This window comes from Stomoxys calcitrans, chromosome 5 (assembly GCF_963082655.1).
Source record: "Stomoxys calcitrans chromosome 5, idStoCalc2.1, whole genome shotgun sequence".
NCBI classification, from domain to species: domain Eukaryota; kingdom Metazoa; phylum Arthropoda; class Insecta; order Diptera; family Muscidae; genus Stomoxys; species Stomoxys calcitrans.
In genome coordinates, this window is record NC_081556.1 from 51391459 (window position 1) to 51417816 (window position 26358).

The 26358-nt window shown below is 39.2% G+C and overlaps 1 protein-coding gene across 3 annotated transcripts in view; it reads right to left on the bottom strand.

The window, feature by feature from the left end:
* LOC106095743 (long-chain fatty acid transport protein 4) overlaps positions 1 to 26358 on the bottom strand; it is a 49715-nt gene that overhangs the window by 6172 nt on the left and 17185 nt on the right. For 2 of the 3 annotated variants that reach the window (XM_059370559.1, XM_013263072.2), the window contains exons 2-3: positions 1239 to 1458; positions 679 to 1169 (exon numbers count right to left, since the gene is read on the bottom strand). In XM_059370559.1, the coding sequence (XP_059226542.1) occupies positions 679 to 1169; positions 1239 to 1435 (688 nt within the window). In that variant the 5' untranslated portion in view covers positions 1436 to 1458. Of the gene's footprint in view, positions 1 to 678; positions 1170 to 1238; positions 1459 to 1693; positions 1796 to 26358 lie in introns of those variants that run through there. The other variant, XM_013263073.2, reaches the window with a different exon arrangement.

Genomic DNA, 26358 nt, shown 5'->3' on the forward strand with positions numbered 1-26358 from the left:
AATCCATTCTCCCATCGCCTTAAGTCTCAATGCGCAGTGTCTACCTCGCACTTAATCTGTATGTTAATGGGTCGAATATCTAGACTAGTTTCCAGTGCCCTAGTGGGCGCTCCGCCTATGCCAAGACAACATGTTCTCTGAAACTATTGTATGGTCCTTATGTTGCAGTCCACCAAACTACTGAGGAGTAAGTAAGTATTGGTCTAATCACACTCCTGTAGAGCCAGTGAACTATCCTGGGATTCAGGTTCCATGTCGAGCCTGCGGCCCGTCTACATAATGCCCAACATCTGTGAGCCTTTTCAGTACGCTTCTGAATGTGACACTTCCAATTAAGTTTCCTATCCAAGATCACTCCTAAGTATTTGACCTTGTCAGATATCGAAATCATTTTGTTGAGGAAATGTGGTGCGTCAAATTGGCCCACCTTCGTCCTCTGTAGGTTAACATTGAGACCCCTGGGTCTAACCCAGTCATATACCATATGTAAGACCCTTTTGGCCCTTCTGCATAGCTGGTTCGGATCCTTACTCCTTAGAAGTATTATAACATCGTCTGTGTAGCAGACGGGTTCAAATCCCTCCACAGTCAGCATCCGTAATAGGTTATTAATGGTGGTCACCCAAAGGGATTTAGTTATTATTAATTAATTTCTTTAACTCACGCTTATTCACTTACCTTTCATAAGATCTAAATTAGCGTTGGTTCTTTGCTCCTCATCACTAAATTGATAAACAGGCAATGATTTGATATCTTCATGATTGCGGATTTCACTTAGAGCATTCGTAAGCTCAGTACCCACAATAATGGCTTTAGAATTGGCTACTTTAAGGGAATGCAGCAATGGTTCACTTTTTTGGTTGGTATTGATTAAAGCACTGATAACACCAATTTTCGATAGACCCAACCAAAGGCAAACATATTCAGGGCGACCCTCCAACAGCACTGCCACACAATCACCCCTTCGGAGACCTTTACTTTTGAAATATGAACCAACTTTATTACTGTAATCCTCGACATCCTGGAATGTCATCTGACGATTGTCGATGAGAAAGCATGCCTTTTCTGGATGTCTTTTGCAATTCTCCTGAAATATGCGGGCCATGGACCACCTTTTTCGCTCCATCAGATAAAGAAAGATAGTCATTTTAGCACAGCGATAGCCAGTTCTGTGGAATATTAGAAGAAAAACAAATTTAAACTAGAAAAGATAAGGCTTACTTATTTTTTAAACTTACATTGTATCTCTTCCCATGGTATTATAGAAGGCATATACAAACGTGGGATTCTTCAGCATTAGAGCCAATATGGCTCCTAACAGCAGACTTAACTTAGCATTATCTTTAATTAATAAAAATGTTAGAAAGCCTCCAAGCACTGTAAAGAATCTGGTGGCATTTTTTTGTTTGAAGTTAAGCTCCAGCAGTAAATTCATGTTGTCATATATGGACCGTTATCCTGAAATGAGAATTGTAAAGGTATCAACAATTTCAGAAATATATATGCGTTGTTATGTTAGTTAATAGTAGAAGTCGTTTAAAAATGTATTTAGAAAATTTGTAATCCAAAGGAATACCACAGTAGTAAGGAACTAAAGTCTTTAAAGTATACAAAGTGCGCTACAAATTTAACTATCGGGTGGCTGATATACCTATATAGCTGTAATATTAAGTTACTGAAGAGTTGTTCTTACTTGATTTGGCTTAAATTGTATATTTGATGCTCTCAAACCTTCTTCCAAAAGGTCCTTATTTTATACAGCTGCTATGTCAACTGTTTTCCGATTTCACTTCATGAGCAGTTCGAAATTCCATTAAACTGAATGGGAGACCATTATCTAGGTGGACTTATGTTTTGACTCTCAACATCCAAATAAATTATTTTAAAACAAAACTCTGAAGAATTCTTCGAACAAGACTATGGTGAGGATGTTTAAGAAACTCAACCCTGCCACACTTTACGCCAATACACAAATGAATTGGATTTTCTTAAATTAAATTTGAATAACTTCAACTTGTTTTTTATATGAATGAAAATGATTAACGTATAAAACATACATATCTGTGCGATTGAACTTTGTACTGTGGAGAAATAATCACTCATTTCTTTCGAAAAGCTTCATGACGCTGTGTCATCACTTTTGTGATAAGTGTATTTATTTTGTTAAACATTAATAAAGTCATTGACATACTGACCACCAACAACAGTTTTATTTGTGAGTGTATTTCACAAATTAAATGCTAGACAACATACCTAATAAAAAAAGCGAAGATTTTTTTTAAGATTGGCCCCACCAAAAGTAGGTGAAGTAGGTCGCCTTGGGATGAATCATCGAGGCCACCATGGCGCCATAAGACGCCGAAACCCAGGGCTCAAATCCCGGTGTGAAAATGAGAACAATTTTCAGCGTTGGTTATCCTCTTACTAATGCTGGCTACATTTGTGAGCTATCCTGCCATGTTATAATTGGCTCGTTATCAATTCGTGTCGCAATGCGGCACGCTGTTCGGACACGGCATAAAAAAAGGAGGCCCCTTATTAGGGAGCCCAAACTTTAATCGTACTGCACTCATTAATATGAGAGAAGTATTCCCTGTTCCTTGATGGAATGTTTATAGGAAATTTAGTAATAGTAGGTACAAAGACTTTTATACGAATGGTTCGAGGCTAGATGATCATGTGAGCTTCGGATTAAATCTTAAAGATCAAGGACCATAAACATAGAAAGGTCTTATGGGTGGGCTTAGCATTCCTCAGAATAATTTTAGAATCTTCCTTCCTTTATTTATCTAAAATGTCTTAGTGAGTCAGAGTGCACATCTCGACTTAAATCTAACCTTAAGTTTTATCGTTACTTTTAATACTGATCACCGAAGGATGGTGGTATATGGATGGTAATATATCGAAATATTGGCTCTATATAATTAGTACCCATGCAATAATCCCCCAAAACTGAAAATAAAATAACTCCCCAAAATGCTCTATAGAAAGCAAAACCAATTTCTTTTGGGGAGTTATTTCGTTTTTTGGGCATTTGTTTCCTATTCATTTGTGGAGAGTTATTTTATAATAAATTAACTTCCTAATCCCAAGAAAGAAATAAATTTTGTTGTAACAAGCATTAACGCAATCTACAAATCAAAGGGCCGTTACATTTTTCGCATAGCAATATCAATGCGTATTATTGAATTCATTCTCCGTTCATCAATGAACTATAAGAGAAAATTTAGTTTATTTGAAAACGTCATAAAGCGAGGATCTACTGAAAAGAAGGAGGTGGCCAGAAGTTAGCATGTCCGCCTGTAACGCCGAACGCCTGGGTTCAAATCCCTGCGTGAACATTAGAAACAATTTTCCACGGTGGTTTACTTATGCTGGCTACATTTGTGAGGTATCCTGCCATCTTAAAACTTCTCTACTTAGTGGTGTCGCTACGCGGCACGCCGTTCAGACCCGAAATAAAAAAGGAGCCCCCATATCATTGAGCTTAAACTTTAATGGGATTGCACTCATTGATATGAGAGAAGTATCCCCTGTTCCTTAGTGGAATGTTCATGGAAAATTTAGTATTAGTATTGAAAAGAATTGTAAAGTTATTAGGGGTCAAAGTCGTAACAGTGAGGTGCTGTACGTGATAGATAAAAACAAGTAAAAACGTGCTAAGTTCGGATAGGCAGAATCTTATATATCCTCCACCATGGATGGCATTTGTCAAGTTCTTTGAATGACTTTTTCAAATAGAACAAGTAAAAAGACGTTAAGTTCGGGCCGAACTTTGAATACCCACCACCTCGAGTATATACGTAAACCACCTTTCGTCAAAATCCGATGAAAAATGCATACCTTATGCCCCATAGCAGCTATATCGAAATATGTTCAGATTTGAACCAAATACTAATAAGTACAAGTCATTGTTCAATTGCATATAACAAAATATTGATCTTTTTAGTAGCTATATCTAAAAATAAACAGATCTGAACCATATACGACACGGATGTCGAAAAGCCTAACATAAGTCACTGTATCAAATTGCAGTGAAATCGGATTATAAATGCGCCTTTTATGGCCCCAAAACCTTAAATAGAGAGATCGGTATATATGGCAGTTATATCCAAATCTTTATCGATCTCGGGCAAATTGCAGAAATATGTCGAGGGGCTTAACTTAACTCACTGTCCCATATTTCGTCGACATCGGACAATAAATGCGCCTTTTATGGCCCCAAAACCTCAAATCGAGAGATAGGTCCATATGGCAGCTATATCCAAATCTGGGCCGATTTGGGCCAAATTGCAGAAAGATGTTAAGGAGCCTGACAGAACTGTCCCAAATTTCGGCGAAATCGGATAATAAATGTGACTTTTATGGACCTAAGACCCTAAATCGGCGTATCAGTCTATATATGGCAGATATATCCAAATCTGGAGCGATCTGAGCCAAGTTAAGGAAGGATGTCGAAGGGCCTTACACAACTCACTGTACCAAATTTTTGCAAAATCGGTTAATAAATGTGGCTTTTATGACCTAAGACCCTAAATCGGCGGATCGGTCTATATGGGGGCTTTATGAAGATATAGTCCGATATAGCCCATTTTCGAACTTAACCTGCTTTTGGACAAAAAAGAATCTGTGCCAAATTTCAGCTCAATATCTTTATTTTTAAAGACTGTAGCGTGATGTCGTGAACATTCAGACGGACGGACGTGGCTAGAACGTCTTAGATTTTGCGCTGATCAAAAATATATATACTTTATAGGGTCGGAAATGAATATTTCGATGTGTTACAAACGGTGGTGGGTATAAAAAGGGAAGATTTTTTTAAGATTGGCTTTGCCAAAGTAGGTGAAGTAGATCGCCTTGGGATGAAAAAAAATCTATTTACTAAAAATATATAATACTTGGTTCTTTTGTTGGACAGGAAATAAACTTCATATTTAACATTTTGGAAAGGGGAAAAGGCGATACTTGCCTCACACAAGAGGGACATTTGCAATATATTGGGGGGCTTCATGCATACCAGTTGCTTAGGACCATAAACATAGAAAGGTCTTCAGGGTTCCTCAGAACAATTTTAGAATATTCCTTTCGTGCACACCTCGACTTAAACCTAACCTAATGTTTAATCGTGGTGTCGCTATGTAACACCTCAGCCACATCGGATAAGAATTGCTTCCTCTAGTGGCTCAAGAAGTCAAGATCCAAGATCGGTTTATATGGCAGCTATACCAAAATATGGACCGACATGGCCCATTTACAATCCCAACCGTCCTACACTAATAAAAAGTATTTGTGCAGAATTTAAAACGGCTAGCTTTACACCTTTAAAAAGACAGCTTTAGACAGACAGACGGACGGACATCGCTAGATCGACTTAAAATGCCATAAAAACGGAGCTTTTATTAAGCGATTTTGATCCACTATTTGATCCACAAAAGGTGTATGTATTATTCGAATACGCAGTCTTTACCCGATTTCGATGAAATTTGGTACAGAGAGTTGTTTTAGATCTCTCCACATCAGTACCGAGAATGCTTTATAGTAGGAGGCCACCGTAGCGCATAGGTTAGCATGTCCGCCTATGACGCTGAACGCCTGGGCCCGAATCCTGGCGAGACCATCAGCAAAAATGTTCATCGGTGGTTTTCCTCTCCTAATGCTGGCAACATTTGTGAGGTACTATGCCATGTGAAACTTCTCTCCAAAGAGGTGTCGCACTGCGGCACGCCGTTCGGACTCGGCTATAAAATGGTGGCCCCTATCATTGAGCTTAAACTTTAATCGGACTGCACTCATTGATATGAGAGAAGTTTGTCCCTGTTTGCGCCTGTTCCTTAGTAGAATGTTCATGGGCAAAATTTGCAATATTTGGATATAGCTTTGCTCCATAAAACGGCGCATTTATTGCACGATTTGCGTTAAGTATGACTAAGATATTGGGATTAGGATCTTGGGGCCAAAAAATGCGCATTTATTACCCAGTTTCGATGAAATTTGGCACAGAGAGTTGTTTTAGATCTCTACACATTAGTGCCGAGAATGCTTTAGAGTAGCTACTATTGGAATATAGCTGTCAAATACGAGGGCTGCTTTAAAAATTTATGGTCTAATACAGAAAATCCAAATTGTTATCATCAAAAATGGTTGGTTGTTTTTTCAAAATTTTCTCCAGCATGATTTATTCTATTTTGTACGCTCTCAAACCAATTGTCGAAGCATTTTTTCCACTTCGATTGAGACACTTCCAAACCATGGTTATTGAACGGCGAATATCATTGACCAGGCATTTTCATCTTAATGTGCGGGATTAAAAAGAAGTCATTGGGTGCCAAGTCAGGGCTGTATGATGGATGACCCATCAACTCGACGTTTTGGCCGGTCAAAAAGGCACTGGTTTGAGCCGATGTGTAAGAGCTCGCATCGAACTTCTTGGAAGACTTGTGGTGTACCACTCAGAATTAACCTCTAACATTGCCCAAGCGGAATAGTCGCCTCCGCTGCTGAAGAAACGGGCGACCATTTGCTTCGAATAGTTTTTATTGAATTTGGTTCGAAGACCCACACGGTCGATGTTTGTTTTGTTTCGGCCTCAAACACATTACACACGTGTTTTTTCAACATTTCTTCGCAGTAATTGACATGAACCTTTTTTTAAACGATTGTCAAATTGTGCAGGACCCAACGAGAAAAAAATTTTACGACAAGGTGTTCATGCAATATTGAATGTATGCTGGTGGAAGAAATGCCAGATGGTGCCTCCCTCTCATGATATGCCACATGACGTTCTTGCATTACAGTGCAAGTTCTCGCATGGCATCAACGATTTCTGGTACAGCGGCCGTTTTTAGACGATCTCCACACAATTCGACTTTGATCGAGCGTCAGCCACGACTGAATGCTTTACACCAGATGTTCAGAGTGCTATGGGATAGTGCTTCATCACCATACAAAGATTTAAGTTCATGAATGCACTATTGTCCTGATTATTCACGCCGAAATTTTTGAAAATTGGTTGTACAAAAATTTAGAGTAAAATCCCTTGCTTTTTCAAATTATTTTTTTCAAGTTACTGTGAACAACACAAATGATGGACGTGTCAAAACGTTCTTATTATGATAGAAAATGTAAAATTTTTCAATGGAAAAGTAAGATTGCATCTGACAACACCTGGATTGCCTAGGCTAGAAACTTATATAGCTGCCCTCGTATAACGATCTCCCATTTTCAGGTCTTTCGCCCATAAAAGGCGCATTTTTTTTAACGATTGTTCACTACATGTCCATGTCGTGTTTGGTTTAGATCGTAAGTGAATATATATATACCGAGCACTTGACATAGATCTAAAATGCGTATTTGTTACCCGGTTAAGACGAAACTCAGAGTAGTGAGCTGTTTAGGACCTTGACACATATGTATAGCCGCGCACCAATGGTCGCACCAATTAGTCTAGCCACAGTAACCACCAAAGCATAAAATTTAGTGGATCGGATGGTGTCGTCCTCAGTGCGGCTATGATGTACCAATAAGCTTTACTTTGGATACGGATGATTGTTTTACAGTTAGTGAAGTTTTGAAGCGGTGTCCACCAAACAACAACACCAATAGGGTAAGGTGAGGTTAGGTTTAAGTGGCAGTCTGCCATCAGACTCACTTAGAAGTTTTCGTTCATCGTTTCGTTGCTGGCAACCTTCAGTCTATCAGCATGTTTTCCGATTAGACAGTGACCTGTCATGACGGACAGCAAAGCAGTAGACCTCTTCAAGTCTAGATTAGGCGTCATAGTTTTGGAAGCTCACAGCCCCCTCTTTGTGACCATCTATCATAGGTCTAAAAAGTATTCACCCAGTACATGGCATGCGGTTTAAACCTCCAACAAAAAGTTTGATTTGAAATTCAATTTTCTTTCTGGTAAACAAACATCCAGGTATTTTGCGCTTTCAGTAAATGGAACATTCTCACCTAACAAGAAACAGGTGCGATTGTAGGTAACTTGTATTTCCTGCTGAAAGAACTACTTCTGTCTTGCATGTACAATATGTACGACTAGACCATTTTCGGCAGGCTATTTCGCTGTTACACTTAGAGCATCCTGAATTATATCTCTAAGAGTACTGGGAAACTATCCCCTAACCGCAATATCCACGTCATCAGCATACGCGACCACTTTTACATCTTCTTCTTCCAGAGACAATAATATATTGTTGGTGGCATTGGAGTGTCCCGCTGCTGCCGTAATGTATCTTTTAGCAAATAAATTATTAATAATCTTTCTTACTGTAGTGTTAATGCCTGGAAACTCCAACTCCTTCATGATTTACGTCGATTTTACATTATTGAAAGCACCTTCAAACTCAAGAAACGCTACCATTGTATATTCCTTGACAGCGAGAGAACCCCCTATGTGGTCCACTAGGTCATGCCTTTACTATATGCATGCTGCTGCCGCGACAGGCGATCTCCAGGGATCTTTGGCCTAAGATATGTTTCTACCAACCTCTCAAGAGTCTTTAGCATAAAGGATGACAGACTAATAGGACGAAAATCTTTCGCCTTCGTGTGGTGAGGTTTTCCTGCTTTCGGAATGAAAATTATCTTCATGTTCCTCCATCCCACAGGTATATATGACATGTTGATACAAACAGAGTATATATTCCTAAGCCAAGGAACCAGTCTATCAGACACAGATTGTAATTCAACCGGTGAAACATCATCAGGACCTAGCGACTTGAAGGAATCGAAACGGCTTATCGCCCAAAGGATATTCGGCTCAGACTTAATTTCCCTAATAACCTCCGACGAATGCATACAAATGACAACCTCTTCTGGCGCCACGTTGTCCGTTGGAGAATTTCCCGGGAAATGTGTATCAACGAGTAGTTCTAGTGTATCCTCACTAGACATTGTCCATACATTCTCTGACTTCTGAACATACCCCACCGTAATAGGTCTCGAGAACAGAATATTCCTTAGCCTAGAGGCAATAGATGTATCTTCCACGGAGCTGCAAAATTCTACCCATTATTTGTTCTGAGCATTTCTCAGTTCGCCTTTATATTTTCTTCGCTCAACCTTATAGATGACCCAATCGTGTGGTGCTCTTGTGGTCCAAGGAGTTTTCAGCAAACCTTCCTTGGACCAACTAGCTCTGGGGTCAAACATGGCGGTCGCTGTTTGTCCCTTGGCGTGGCACAATAGCATGCTGACACAAGCGAGTCAGTCAGGACCTTCGTGATCCGCCAGTGTTGTGCGTCGCCAGATCTCACCAATCTTTCTTTGGGCGCAACGATACATTTCAATTGAGCGTTGATCCCCCAAGGCAATTAGTTTGTATCGTCCCCGATACCAGCATGCATCGTCACAAACTGGGGGAGGCGCTGCCAATTCTGCAAGGACGTCGGCGTATACAGATGACAGTTCATTGACGATCTCATTCCAATTGTTCTTAGGTATGCATACCTGTTCTTCTCCTTTGTCGACAACTACCATCAACCAAGATGTCCCTAACAACGTTACACTCAACCAAATTTGTTATTCAAAACAGCAAAAATTTTTGGTAAAACAGCAGTTTTTGTCTGCTAAAAAGGGGAAAGCAGACATTACTGCTGTTTCAGCAATCATAGGGCTGCTGTATACGCAAACATTTCGGTCAGCTAAATCAGCAAACAAAAACTGCTGGGTTTTAGTGCAAAAATATGCTGAAACAACCGTCATGCTATTTTTATGTTTGCCTGTTACATGTTTTGATTACTTTAGCCATTTTTTTTTAGAAATTTTGTTGGAAGAGGTGGTTTTAATTTGTGGAATATTACAGTAAAGGATCCACCTGATCAATTCATTGGCATACATTTCGAAATGTGGCTGAGCTGGCTCGCATTTTTTGTTATTGCTCTACTAATGTGTATATGACTGCCATGTCATTTTGTATCTAAATTTGTAGAAGAAAGATTATGGAAAGTATACATTCAGTGTCGATTATAAACATCCACTGAGACACGCACATTGAAATTTTTATTTTTATACCCTCCACCATACGATGGGGGTATACTAATTTCGTCATTCTGTTTGTAACTACTCGAAATATACGTCTGAGATCCCATAACGTATATATATTCTTGATCCTCGCGACATTTTTTGTCGATCTAGCCATGTCCGTCCGTCTGTCTGTCGAAAGCACGCTAACTTCCAAAGGAGTAAAGCTAGCCGCTTGAAATTTTGCACAAATACTTCTTATTAGTGTAGGTCGGTTGGTATTGTAAATGGGCCATATCGGTCCATGTTTTGATATAGCTGCCATATAAACCGATCTTGGGTCTTGACTTCTTGAGCCTCTAGAGTGCGCAATTCGTATCCGATTGGAATGAAATTTTGCACGACGTGTTTTGTTATAATATCCAACAACTGTGCCAAGTATGGTTCAAATCGGTCAATAACCTGATTTAGCTGTCATGTAAACCGATCTTGGGTCTTGACTTCTTGAGCCTCTAGAGGTCGCAATTCTTATCCGATTTGAATGAAATTTTGCACCACGTGTTTTGTTATGATATCCAACAACTGTGCCAAGTATGGTTTAAATCGGTTCATAACCTGATACAGCTGTCATATAAACAGATCTGGGGACTTGACTTCTTGAGCTTCTAGAGGGGGCAATTATTATCCGATTTGGCTGAAATTTTGCATGACGTATTTTATTCTTACTTTCAACAACTGTGTCAAATAAGGTTCAAATCGGTTCATAACCTGATATAGCTGCCATATAAACCGATCTTGGATCTTGACTTCTTGAGCCTCCAGAGGTCGCAATTATTATCCGATTTGCCTGAAGTTTTGTACGAAGGATCCTCTTATGACCATAAAAATACGTGTTTGTTATGGTCTGAATCGGTCTACAGCCCGATGCAGCTCCCATATAAATTGATCTCTCTATTTTACTTATTGAGCCCCCAAAGGGCGTAATTCTTATTCCAATTGGCTGACATTTTACACAGGTCTTCAACATATAATATAATAGTGGTCTAAACCGGACCATATCTTGATATCGCTCTAATAGCAGAACAAATCTTTTCTTATATCCTTTTTTGCCTAAGAAGAGAAGAACTCGACAAAAGCGATCCATGGTGAGGGCATATAAGATTCGGCCCGGCCGAACTTAGCACGCATTTACTTGCTTTTTCTAACATCCCCTTCATAATTAAGCAGCAGTCATTTTCAGCAAACAACCGACTTTTGCTCTGAACTTGCAGAACTACTGCTATAATAGGTTCTTGCACCCACCTAACTATTGTTCGCCTTAGTTCTTTTGGGCATAGGATGCCCTCCAGGTGAACACAGCCTTTTAGCTGACTGAGGTGCCGTTTCCGAAACCAGACGTGCAGCCTTTGGTCTAGCCAGGGTAGCGAATATCCGAACTCAATTAAGGGGGCCTCTCTCCTTTTCGGTGAGAGTCTTAGGATCATTCGTACCTCTCAATAAACCTGAGAGCGATGCGCATTTCATTATTCCAACCTCTTTAAGAGCATATTGGTTTGCCGACGAAGGCAGATTGTCTAGGCAAATTATAGACATGCGAAGATGGAATAGGTTCGGCCTTGCCCTTTAGACTCTAACGGGTGTCATCGTCCAAAGCCCCTGCTGACCAGTCGTCTGTTGGCTAATGGAGCCTGGCGCAGCCGCTCCATCAGTTTAGGTATCCGTAGTAGACAACATACTACGGTTGATACCACCACCACAGCTGTTGGGTCTTTGGAGTCGATTCTGAGCCTACTCTGGCGCTGTACATCTGCCGCTCCACTGGAAACAGGCGCAAATCATCAACCGCCTAATTGATAACACTATCGTAGCTATCCTTGAGTGACTTAAAATGTTTTCCATAAATAACTACCTATTATGATTTACAGAAAATTCTTGCGGAGCGAAATAACAAAACGTCTGCTCAACTCAACGGTTCAAACAGCAGCTTCGAAATTGTATAAAATTGGAAAAAATCGGAGCAGGGTTGGGTATAGCTCCCATATATATGTTTATTTGATTGATTTGAACTAATATTATCTTCATATGATTATATTCAATCCAAATCTAAAGAAATTTGGAGGATTTTGGCAATTTTGTACGGATTTTTTCGAAATTTGGTAGGGTTTTTTATATTGCCCAACTGAACAGCTACGCCGCAGTCCAACAAAATTGGTTCAAAATTACATATAGCCTTCATTTATTGATATGGCCTAATTTATCCTAATCGGGTAAGTTTGGAGTACATAGTTGGCATCGCTCGATTTTTCCCTTTCCTTAATTGTTTCAACTGATTTCGAGAATTGTCGATTAATTTAGATTTAGTGTGAGTATTTAAAGTTCGACCAGGCCAAGCTTAATACGTTTTTATTTGTTTTGTTTTAATTTGTTTTTATACCCACCACCATACTATGGGGATATGCTACTCTAGTCTTTCCGTTTGTAACATCTCGAAATATCGATGTAGGACCCCATAAAGAAAATAAATTCTCGGTCGTCTCGAAATTCTGATTCGAACTAGCCATGACCGTCCGTCCGTCTGTCGATATCACGATAGCGGTCGAACGCGTACAGCTAACCGCTTGTCATTGGAGATTACAAATGGGCCATATCGGTTCAAATTTTGATATAGCTCCCAAATAAACCCATCTTCGGATTTGACTTCATGATCCCGTGGAAGCCGCAATTTCTGTCCGATTTGGCTGCAATTTTGCACATGGTGTTTTGTTATGACTTCCAACAACTGTGCTAAGTAGTGTCCAAATCGGTCAAAAACCTGAATTTGCTCCCATATAAACCGATATTCCGATTTGACTTTGATGTTTTGTTATGACTTCCAACAACTGTGCTAAGTAGTGTCCAAATCGGTCAAAAACATGAATTTGCTCCCATATAAACCGATCTTCCGATTTGACTTCATGATCCCATGGAAGCAAAATTTTTGTCCGTTTGGCTGAAATTTTGTACATAGTATTCTGTTATGCCTCCCAAAAACCGTCTAAATCGGTCTATAACCTGATATAGATCCCATATAAACCTATCTCCCGAGTTGACTTCTTGAGTCCATGGAAGCCGCAATTTTTGTCTGATTTGGTTGAAATTTTGCACATAGTGTTCTACTTTGACTTCCAACAACTGTGCCAAGTACGACTTGAATCTGTGTATAACCTGATATTAATCCCATATAAACCGATCTCCCGATTTGACTTCTTGAGTCCCTGGATGCCGCGATTTTTATCCGATTTGGCTGAAATTTTGCATATAGTGTCCTGTTTTGACATTCAACAACTGCGCCAAATTCGGTCTATAACTAGATATAGCTCCCATATTTTAGCAGAATCCATGGTGGTGGGCTCCCAAGATTCGGCCCGGCCGAACTTAGCACACTCTTACTTGTTTAACTTAGTTCTTATACAAACAAAATTGTTAAAATTAACCCAAGGAATGCCATCATACGTAAATTGTTTGTGTTTTTTTGAAGGATAATCTACAATTAGTCTAGTATTTTTAACACCAATTTGCACGTGAACTTGAAAAAATTATAAAATTTGCTTATGTTTTGTGGCTCGATATTCCTCACAAGGCTTTATAGACGACTAGCTGTCACAACAGTCGCAATTGCGTTCATTGATAAACATGGATTTTTATCCAAATTGCAAAGTCATTTGCCATACCGACACCTTGCACTTGCACATTTAAACTGCAAATAAGTGCACAACTATGCAAATGTGTGTTAAGATATCACATAATAGTGAGCTCGCTTTGAATTCTAATGAAACGAGGGTAGAGTATGTGGTTGGTAAACCTAAAAGTCATTTGATATGTATGGGAAATCTCAAGTGAAATGGGTTTTATACCCACCACCATAGAATGGGGTGACATGCCGTTTGAAACAAATCGGTATATCCAATATGTGTGGCTATCATTATATTGGGTTGCCCAAAAAGTAATTGCGGATTTTTTAAAAGAAATTAAATCCATTTTTAATAAAACTTAGAATGAACTTTAATCAAATATACTATTTTTACACTTTTTTCTAAGGCAAGCTAAAAGTAACAGCTGATAACTGACAGAAGAAAGAATGCAATTACAAAGTCACAAGCTGTGAAAAAATTTGTCAACGCCGACTATATGAAAAATCCGCAATTACTTTTTGGGCAACCCTATGTACGTATATCGTGATTTTCGTAAAATTTTAGTATCAGAGTCTTTCCATTCGTTAGTCAAAACCATGCTACGGCCTTGTGACCAGAGATATTGATTTTTAATTTAGAACAGATCCAGGTTTACAGGTTAAGATATTGAATGATTCAAATCGGACCAGATTTGTATAAGGCTCATCTCTTCATCGGCTCGTCAATTTCGCAATTTCAATTTGTAACCTTGGTGCGGAATATTCTTTTAAGTCGGACTATAATTTAAAATGCTTACTTTATAGATCGATCTTTCACTTTAATTTTTAGAGCTTATGTCGCTACCTGTTTGGACATTTGCAAAATGGAAACATCACAAGGTTTAATTAGTAATTCGCCATTGCATAAGAAACTGAAAGTCGGGGTAACAATTTATTCGTAGAAAATAGAATATGTCAATTTAAGACTTAGAAATTTATATTATAAAGTAGCACATGAATAATCTGTAAGCAAAGAAATTATTTCCTTGTCTTCTGTTTGTCACTCCACGGGTTGAATATGTTTAGATAATCACATTTCACACACATATTGTTAATCCAAATCGTCCTGACATTTAATTTTCTAGTAAATACATTTGGAGGAATTTTTAGGAATTATTATTTTGGCTTGGAGAGTTTGAGAGAATGATTCTTTGTAAAATATATGGACCTGTTTGCGTTAATGAAGAATATAGGCGTCGTATGAACCACGAGCTGTATGAGCTATATGACGACGATAGCATAGTTACACGTATCAAAATACAACTGCTGCGTTGGCTAGGTCATGTTGTCAGATGAATGAATAAGCTCCAGTACAGACGTCTTTTGAAGGCAAACACGGTGGTACACGCAAACCGGGACGACTCAAAGCCTGATGAAAAGATTAAGTGGTGGGATACACCTTGAAACTTGTTGTCAGAGATTTTAGAATGAGCACAGAAGATCGAGGAGCTTAGAACGCTATTCTACGTTCGGCTAGTGGAACAATTATTCTGTCATAGCCAATTAAAGTAAGTAAAGTAAATCTAAATCTGAACCGATTACCCTGAAAAACACAAATAATGTCGAGAGTCAAGAGAAAATCCTTCCTGCCAAATTTCGAGAACAAATGACCATTTTATTGCACTATTAATGCAAATCGGACGAACATATATATGGGAGCAATATCTAAATCCGAACCGATTTCGAACATACTTTACAGACATTGAGGAAGTCGTCAACGTTGTACGAAGTTTGATTTCTAACAACTGTGTTAAGTGTGGTTCAAATCGGTCCATAACCAGATATAGCAGCCATATAAACCGATTTGGGATCTTTACTTCTTGAGCCTCTAGAGGTCGCAATTATTATCTGATTTGGCAGAAATTTTGTACAACGACTTCTCTCATGAATTTCAACATGTGTGTCAATTATGGTCTGAATCGGTCTATAGCTTAATACAGCTCCCATATAAACCGATCTACCTATTTTACTTATTGAGCTCCTAAATGGCGCAATTTTTATTCGAATTGGCTGAAATTTTACAAAATGACATCTACTGTGGTCTCCAATTTTCAGTTCAATTATGATCCGAATCGGACAATAACATGATATTATACCTCCAATATCATAGCAATTCTTTCCCTTTATCATATGGTTGCCTAAAAAGAGATACCGGTAAAAGAACTCGACAAATGCAATCCATGGTGGAGGGTATATAAGATTCGGCCCGGTCGAACTTAGCACCCTTTTACTTGTTTTATATAGATGTCAGGTCGGTTATTAGGTTGCACATCTATAAGGTATGGAACAATTCTTCAAAATATTTTTAACCCATTTTTACGATAGAATTTAATTTCGTTACTTTTTTCACTTGTGAATGAAAGTGAAATATTATTCACGCACACATCTCTCTACTCTCCACATATTTTTGTATATTCAATAACTTTCACTCATATCTGGCTAACTTTATTAGAAATTAAAGTGATTAAGCAGGATTCGATAATTATGTTAATCTTATGTGCCAGCTATAAAGAATTTAATGTTGTTCTATCAATATTAAGGTAACGATATCTAATCAGGCCTCCACTTGAAATTCAAACCACCATCTTAGTACTGTTGTTATTTGTAAAATATAACAAGTTGGAATAGCGTTTTTTTTTGTCTATTTATAAACACAAAATTTGATTATGTCACTGTCGACAGCAATACAGCAGATAAAATGTTAATTACTTAGGGTCATTTCTTAAAGCTGGGTTATTTATTATGGAATAGACACAGATAATTAGTTAACCACAGCGAGTGACGATGTCTTGACAGTTTTTTTGTTTGTGAAGCAGAGTAAATTTTTACCAAGTAATTGCTTTGCTTTGGCAAGGTAAATAACAATTGGGCATTCAGAGATTGTCCCCTGAGATATTCCAAATAGCATTGGATCTACGTTATTGACAGTTGTCAAATATTAAAGTTGTCTATACATTTTCTTACAAAATATTGTGGAAATGAACAATACTGAAATTGTTTTTGGAGGGATTGACATTGCTTTCGATAATAGCAATAACGATATAAAAATTTTTGTTTAGATAATTTTAAGGCATTTCAGTGCGAACAAGTTAAGGCGTTTACATTTGGTTGTTGTGTTGGGTGGGCGTATTTTTTATTCCATCGTTACAACACCATATAGTATTGATTAGCCACTCTGTAGTCTAATGTCATGATTATCATCATTCATAAAAAAATATTTTCATATAAAAATGTGGTCGTGTGAATTGGTGGTAAATGCATCAATAATATGGGGTGTCAAATAACCACATTATTGCAATACTGTTCAAAATTGGACGAACATATATATGATAGCGATATCCAAATCTATATCCATTGATGGCCACCGTAGCGCAGAGGTTAGCATGTCCGCCTATGACGCTGAACGCCTGGGTTCAAACCCCGGCGTGAACATCAGAATAATTTTCAGCGGTGGTTATCCCCTCACTAATGCTGGCTACATTTGTGAGGTACTTTGCCATGTAAAAACTTCTCCCCAAAGAGGTGTCGCATTGCGGCACGCCGTTCGGACTCGCCTATAAAAAGGAGGCCCCTTATCATTGAGCTTAAAATTAGATCGGACAGCATTCATTGATATGTGAGAAGTTCGCCCCTGTTCTTTAGTGGAATTTGCATGGGCAAATCTGCATTGCATATCCATTATCCCGGCCGATATGAGCACCTACTATGAGCACCACACAGGCTGGAACTTTGAGCTCCGACTTGTGTGGTGTCCATCGTTATAACGGGAAGCTTAGCTGATAGTTACCGGGCGCGTCCACAGGTTGCGGATGGTGGAAAGCTCCGTTTTTATGCGGACTAGCTGCAAATGCGGCCGCGGGCAGTCAGCGATTTTCGAGAGGAGAGTCTCAGTGAGGAATCAGGTGGCACTGGCTCTTTATAAAATACTGAGTGCCAATGATACTCGAGATGACAAGGCGAGTTATTGGCGTCTTCAAATAACCAATAGCCAACATCAGCGTCTGTTCCCAGGTTAGGGGCGGTAGGAGGCGAGCGTCGGATCTTGGAGCAAGCGGCTCGCCACAACGAGGGATACATGCAATCCCACAAAACCCATGCGGTTGGGGCGCTGGGGCAGTAACCCGCCCCCGGAAGACTATGAGAAGCAAGGGAATAGTAAAAACGGACTCCCCCAACGTTGACGACCCATGCAAACGAAAAAGGACCATGATTTGCGGATCTGCACCTGGAATGTCCGCACTCTTTATAGAGAAGGTGCAATATACGCGCTGGCGGATGTATTTGAGAAGTACTAGGTAGATATTACCGCTCTACAGGAAGTGTGATGGACTGGGAATGGCGTCACTACAACACCAAACGGTGACGAACTATACTATAGCTGCCATAACACGAGGCATGAATTTGGCTTTGGATTTGTGGTTAGTCGGAGACTGAAACACCTTGTCTCCAGCTTTACTTCGGTGGATGAGAGGCTAGCTACAATCCGCATAAAAGCCAAATTCTTCAACATCAGCCTTATTTGTGCCCATGGCCCGACGGAAGACAAAGACGAGCAGACCAAGGATATTTTCTAGGAGCGCCTAGAGAGAGAATATGACCGCTGGCCCGCCCATGATATTAAAATCGTTCTGGGAGATTTTAATGCGAAAATAGGGAAGGAAGACATTTTTGGTCCAACCGTCGGAAAGTGTAGACTCCGTGAGATAACATCCATGGAGTAATGGGTTGAGGCTGATAGATGGTAATGGGTTGAGGCTGATAGATTTCGCCGCGGGAAAAAACATGGTAGTTAGTAGCACCAGATTTCCATGGTACGACCAAGAGTGTCGAGATGCTACTGAAGCCACGCATGCGGCATATGGAGCAACCCAGAATGAAGTACGGAAATTCTACCAAAGAATTAAACATCAAATCGATGGCTTTGGTGCAGGCACATCCTCCTGCAGAGACAAAGAAGGAAATCTGGTAACTGACACAGATAACATCCCGTGGATATGGAAAGAACATTTTACCCAACTGCTAGTGTCCGACGTTGGCGACGAAGAGGATACGGCAGAACCAATCGCTGATGATGGTTTAGAATGTTTACCTCCTGGTCAGAATGAGGTCCAAATAGCAATGACCCGATTAAAAAATATCTGAACTATTTAAGACCGGAGGTGACACGCTGATAAGGCGTATTCATCAGCTTATCTGCGCAATCTGGCTAGAGGAACGCATACCCGATGATTGGGACTCCAGCATACTATGTCCCGTACACAAGAAAGGAGACAAGACGAAATGTGCCAACTACAGAGGAATAAGTCTCCTCCTCACCGCATACAAGATACTCTCGAGCGTACTGTGTGAAAGATTAAAACCTAAAGTCAATGAGATAATTGGACCCTATCAATGCGGCCTTAGACCTGGTAAATCCACCCTGGACCAGATATTCACACTGCGCCAAATCCTGGAAAAGACCCGAGAAGGACAAATCAGCACCTACCATCTCTTTGTTGACTACAAAGCCGCCTTCGATACTCCTTTACGTTCAAAGGTATTTCAAGGCATGTCTGAGTTTGGTATCCCTGCAAAATTAATAAGACTCTGCAGGATGACACTTGCCGGTATGCGTTCCTCAGTAAGAATAGGAAAGAATCTTTCCGAACCATTCAATACCAAACGAGGTTTCAGACAAAGAGACAGCCTATCGCGTGATCTCTTTAATATCCTGTTGGAGAAGATTATACGAGATGCAGATGTGCATAAATATGGCACACTAATTGTAAGAGAACACATGCTACTTGCCTATGCCGACGACATCGATATCATAGGTCGGTCACTGCAGTAGTAACTGCAGCCTTTGAAAGAATCGAAAGAGAGTCAGTGAAATGGGTCTGGCAGTAAATGGAGATAAGACGAAGTGGATGGTTTTAACAAAAAAGCCTTGCACAACCGAGCCGATACAGAAAATGGAGAAAGTTGGGAACCACAACTTTGAGACAGTCAGTAACTTTATCTACCTCGGCACCGCCGTAACCGAAACGAATGACACCAGTTTTGAGATTAACCGCAGAATAATACTGGAAAACAGATGCTACTTTGGACTAAGTAAGCAGTTTAGAAACAAACGAAGATTATGCTACACAAGACACTGATACTACCCGTGCTGTTATATGGTTCTGAAGCATGGGTACTTGTGAAAGCTGATGGAGTATTTGAGAGAAAGATTCTTTGTAAAATATATGGACCAGTTTGCGTTAATTAAGAATATTGACGTCGTATGAATCACGGGCTGTATGACAACGATAGCATAGTTACACGTATCAAAATACAACGGCTGCGTTGGTTAGGTCATGTTGTCAGAATGAATAAGAATCTCCAGCAAAGAAGTCTTTTGAAGGCAAACACGGTGGTACACGCAAACCGGGACGACCAAAAGCCCGATGGAAAGATCAAGTAGTGGGAGACACCTTGAAACTTGATGTCAGAGATTTTAGAATGAGCGCAGAAGATCGAGGCGCTTGGAACGCTATTTTACGTTCGGCTAGTGGAACAAATATTCTGTCATAGCCAATTAAAGTAAAGTATATCCAAATCGGAACCGGTTTTTCTAGTTTCAATTGGCTTCGTCTCTAGGCTAAAAAATTCCTATCCCAAATTTGAAAATGATAGGGTAAAACTTGCGATCTATACTTTGTACACAAATTAACATGGACGGATAGAAAGAGGGGCATTGCCAAATCGAATCGGAAAGTGATTTTGAATTGTTTCGTATACTTTTCATAGGATCTATAACTCTTTTTTTGAGATTATTACAACAAATTTGCTAAGTTACAATACTTTGTTTCACAGTAGTAGTGTATGGTATGAACAATATATCTTTTTGAGAAGCATAATGTGGAGTCTAATTATTGTCATATAGCATCAAATAATCAAAATTGTCGAGTGTCATAAAATTTCCCATAATTATTTAGTTACTGTGATCTGAAATGAATGACTAATTTTCATATTCCTTTTAAGGCCTATAATAGTCTAGCCATTGCAGCAATCAACATGGAATTTAATGCTTATATTCTTATGAACTCTAATACAACAATAATTGCAGACTAGTTTTTGTTGAATGACAATTCTTGAACTTATTGCTTCTACCACTATGATTTTATATATGGATAAATTCAGATTTACTTTTTTTGAAAGCCTTACAATGTTACTCTAATTAGGAGCTATATTGAATTATCGAAATTGCTTTGATTGCCAGAGATATTGAAAGGTAGCGACCAAAGCAGAGTATTCTGTTTAGTTTTCGAAATTGTTGGGTAAAACTTTCAAACTTTTTTTTATATGGAGTTTGACAGTTGGTCAAGTGAAAAGCCGAATAGAGTACCAAACCTAAAAAAAATTAATTAGCCTTGGGGCCATATTGATAAAATTTTTTGCCTGATTCCAAATATTCAAAAGGTTAAAAAAACGGTAAAAACAAGTAAGAGCTTGCTAAGTTCGGCCAGGCCGGATCTTGCGCGGTGTCTTTTTTTAACCAAACAAAGAATAATGGATAAGAATTGTTATGAATTTAACAAGTCATAGTCCGATTCGGAACATTAATGAATTGAATGTTAAAGACCAATGACTTGGATAATATCTCAGCCCATTTGGATAAGAATTGCACCTTGTAGGGACTCAAGACGCAAAATCGGGAGATCGGTTTATATGGGAGCTGTATCAAGCTATAGATCGATTCAGACCATATTGGACACGTATATTGAAGGTCATGAGAAAAGCCGTTGTACAAAATTTCTGCCAAACCAGATGAGAATTGCGCCCTCTAGAGGCTCAAGAAATCAAGATCCCAGATCGGTTTATATGGCAGCTATATCAGTTTTTTTTACCGATTTGCGTCATACTTAACACAGTTATTTGAAGTCATAACAAAACACCTCATGCAAAATTTTAGCCAAATCGGATGAGAATTGCGCCCTCCAGCGGCTCAAGAAGTTAAGATCCAAGATTGGTTTATATGACAGCTATACCAGGTTATGCATCGATCTGAATCATACTTAGGATAGTTGTTGGAAATGATACCAAAACACCACGTGCAAAATTACAGCCAAATCGGATAAGAATTGCGCCCTCTTAAAGCTGAAGAAGTCAAGACCCCATATCGGTTTATATGGCAGCTATATCTGGTTATGAACCGATTTGAACCATTTACAATCCCAACCGACCTGCACAAATAAAAGGTATTTGTGCAAAATTTCAAGCGCCTAGCTTTACTCCTTCGAAAGTTAGCGTGATTTTGACAAACAGACGAACGGACGGATGGGCGGACTGACATGGCTACATCGCCTTAAAATGACATGACGATCAAGAATATATATACTTTATGGGGTCTTAGACGCATATTTCGAGGTGTTATAAACAGAATGACTAAATTAGTGTACCCTCATTCGTATGACGACGTTAGCATAGTGAAACGCATCAATATAACATTTGCGTGGCTAGGCCATGTTGTCAGAATCAGCGTTGCCGTTTTTGGTAGGTTCCTACCAAAATTGGTAGTTTTTATACCCACCACCGAAGGATGGGGGTATATTAATTTTGTCATTCCGTTTGCAACACATCGAAATATCCATTTCCGACCCTATAAAGTATATATATTCTTGATCAGCGTAAAAATCTAAGACGATCTAGCCATGTCCGTCCGTCTGTCCGTCTGTCTGTTGAAATCACGCTACAGTCTTTAAAAATAGAGATATTGAGCTGAAATTTTGCACTGATTCTTTTTTTGTCCATAAGCAGGTTAAGTTCGAAGATGGGCTATATCGGACTAAATCTTGATATAGCCCCCATATAAACCGATCCGCCGATTTAGGGTCTTAGGCCCATAAAAGCTACATTTATTATCCGATTTTGTTGAAATTTGGGGCAGTGAGTTGTGTTAGGCCCTTCAACATCCTTTGTCAATTTGGCTCAGATCGGTCCAGATTTGGATATAGGTGCCATATAGACCGATCCTCCGATTTAGGGTCTAAGGCCCATAAAAGCCACATTTATGGTCCGATTTCGCTAAAATTTGGGACAGTGAGTTATCTTAGGCCCTTGGACATGTTTCTTTAATTTGGTCTAGATCGGTTCAGATTTGGATATAGCTGCCATATAGACCGATCCTCCGGTTAAGGGTCTCAGGCCCACAAAAGCCACATTTACTATCCGATTTTGATGAAATTCGGGGCAGTGAATTGTGTAAGGCCCATCGACATCCTTCGTTAAATTGGCCCAGATCGGTTCAGATTTGGATATAGCTGCCATATAGACCGATCCTCCGGTTTAGGGTCTCAGGCCCAGAAAAGCCACATTTATTATCCGATTTTGATGAAATTCGGGACAGTGAATTGTGTAAGGCCCATCGACATCCTTCGTTAATTTGGCTCAGATTGGTTCAGATTTGGATATAGCTGCCATATAGACCGATCTCTGGATTTAAGGTTTAAGGCTCATAAAAGAGGCATTTATTGTCCGATTTCGCCGAAATTTGGGAAAGTGCTTAGTGTTAGGCTCTTCGACATGTTTATGCAACTTGGCCCAAATCGGTCCAGATTTGGATATAGCTGCCATGTAGACCGATTCAAAGTCAAAGTCATGGCCCCATAAAATGCGCATTTATAATCCGATTTCACTGAAATTTGACACAGTGACTTATGTTCGGCTTTTCGACATCCGTGTCGTATATAGTTCAGATCGGTATGAGGTATATGAGTATAAGGTATGAAATTTTCACCGAATTTTGATGAAAGGTGGTTTACATATATACCCGAGGTGGTGGGTATCCAAAGTTCGGCCCGGCCGAACTTAACGCCTTTTTACTTGTTAGTTTTCTCTTGGTAGGTTGGTAGGCTTACCTCAATTTTTGGTAGGTTTGTCCAAGTTAATTACTGAAAAAATTGCCGGGGATAACTAAAATTATTTGACCCCATGTCGTTTCTGTGTATTTGTTAAAAGTAAAGAATAAAACCATATATGCAAGGGGCCAAATACTGTTACAAGGGGTCTCACTGCTTCAAATTTCAAGAATAAGAGCGTAAGTTCTGAGATTGATTGTAACTAGCATGCGTGTTAAGGGATCTCTGGCTAGGAAATGCGGCTTTTTTGAGTTCCTTCAATCGGAAAACAAGGCTATATGGCAGCTGCTTACAAATATTTTCAGATCTGGACCATACTCAGATATTGGGGGGTCCATGCAACTCACTGTAACAGTATGAGTAGTAAAGCGTATTTCTGGGCTAAACTCCTTAGTTCAAAAATATATTAACTCGAAAGGGTTGTTCGTTGAAATCGGGGCTAAGACACGACTTCCAGCTCGTCAAGATTTCTTATCAGGAGATCAGTGCTATATCAAGATATAGGCCATCTTTGAACTTAAGGCTGTAGAGTAATTCCAAACTGTCTATGTATATAAAAACGATCTACTATGTATACTACTTTGTAGGGTTGAAAATGTATAATTTGATGTGTTGAAAATGGAATGGCAAAATGGCCAACTCTTGAACACATGTCGATTTTGGAGTGAAGATCAGCAAGATGCATTGCCAAAGCTACCAATGCATCCAGAAAAAGTCACAGTTTGGTGCGGTTTATGGGTTGGTGGCATCATTGGACTGTACATCTTCAAAGATGATGCGAATCGTATGGTAACTGTGAATGGTGAGCGCAATGCCCATATGCAATAGCTTGATTTGCATGACATGTGGTTTCAACAAGACGGTGTCACTTGCCACACTGCACGCGTAACAATTGACGTATTGGGAGGCGAGTTCGGTGAATATTTTATTTCACCTTCGGGACCGATCAATTAGCCGCCTAGATAGTGCGAATCAGAAAGAGTATGACAAAATTGGACTTAGGGGTTGGACCATTTGAGGCGCAGTCAACATTTGCATGAAACAATCTTCAAACATTAAATTATATGGACTGTACTATCGATTCAAATAAAGATTTCATGCATTTTTCTGAATTTTATGTGTTTTTGATTAATTTTCCTATAGCTCTTAAAAAATCACCCTTTCTAACAAAACACTACGTTCAAAATTTCAGCCGATTCATGTAATAATATTTGAACATGGATCGATTTGGACCATTTACAGTCTCAACCGACCTTTGCTTATAAGAAGTGTTTGTGCAAAATTTCGCGCTTGGCTTTAGTTCGCTTGGTCGCCCTGGTAGCCGAGTTGGTATCATGCTCGGATTGCCAGCGCGGACGATGTGGATGCCACTTAAGTGACAGTTAATGTAAGTTAACGACTCAAAGCACTCACCAAGACTAGGGGAATTCTAGTTTCAAGAGCTTTCTGTACCGAGTTTTGAAGGACAATCGTAATCATGGGTCCTCAACCTTGTTGGGGCATTACAAAACAAAGATTTGACATTTCCCTTCTGGTTTTTATAACTTAGTGCATTGGTTTGACACATTCACTAGGAAGAGAGATATACCCATTGATAAGTATATCGATCGACGCAGAATCACTTTTTGATTCGATTAAGCTATTTATGTCCGTCTGTACATGTTAATTTCAGATCACAATTTACAGCCGATCGTCTTCCAATTTGGCACATACATTTTTTTAGCGTAAAGATGAAGCCTCTTGAAATTTAAATAAATCCGTTCATATTTGGATGTAGCTCCCATGTATATGCTCGTCCAATTTGCAAAAAAAATGCAATAAAAGCTTTCGACATTTGAGGTTTCATATGAATCCGTTCAGATTTAGATATAGCTCCCATATATATCTTTCATCCGATATGGCCTTTTAAGATTGTTTAAGCCACAATTTTGACCCTATTTTTACAAAACTTAGCATGAGGTGTTCTATATGACGTTCCAATATGTTCTATATGACGTGTATATTTTTCAACTGATATGGAATTTTAAGCTGTAGTAGCCCCAATTTTGGTTCGGTCTTTTTTGTCCAACACTGTTTGCATATATATTATAGAGTATTAGACCAATATTTCGAGATGTTAAAAATGAAATTACAAAGTTAGTACGCCCCTCCCCCATAATCATATGCAAATTGTAAATTTTGCTCATGAACACTAAGGAACAGGGGAAAACTTCTCACATATCAATGGGTGCAGAACGATTTAAGTTTTTAGCTCAATGATAAGGCTCCTTTTTATAGCCGAGTCCGAACGGCCTGCTGCAGTGACATACCGCTTTCATATATAATCATCATATATATATCCCATGGCGGCCGGTTGTACGTACCGGATTAACCCGATGAAGTCGTTCATCGGCAAGGGCTGCCGCCTCAGTGTACAGCACACTGCACAATGCTAAAACAACAACAACAACAGCCGTATATCATTCTATTACGACCCTTAAATGACTCGCGTAATTGCATCATAACATATATCATTTAACATTATTGCGTTACAATAGCTTGCATGAGATGCAAATGCATATAGTCAGGATTAGGGTAATTGCAACCTATTAAGATAATAGACTTTACTAAACTTTTAAATTATTTAAAAACACTTTTTCTCTCTTCATGTATAACTCACGCCATGTATTAAAATTGTATTTGGTTATATTCTAATATCACACCCAAGGTTAAGCAGAATGTCATTGTCAACATTGTAAGATTTGTTTATGCGATGTTTTACTATTGTGCGGTTTATTTTCAATAAAACCCTGACTATAAGTAATT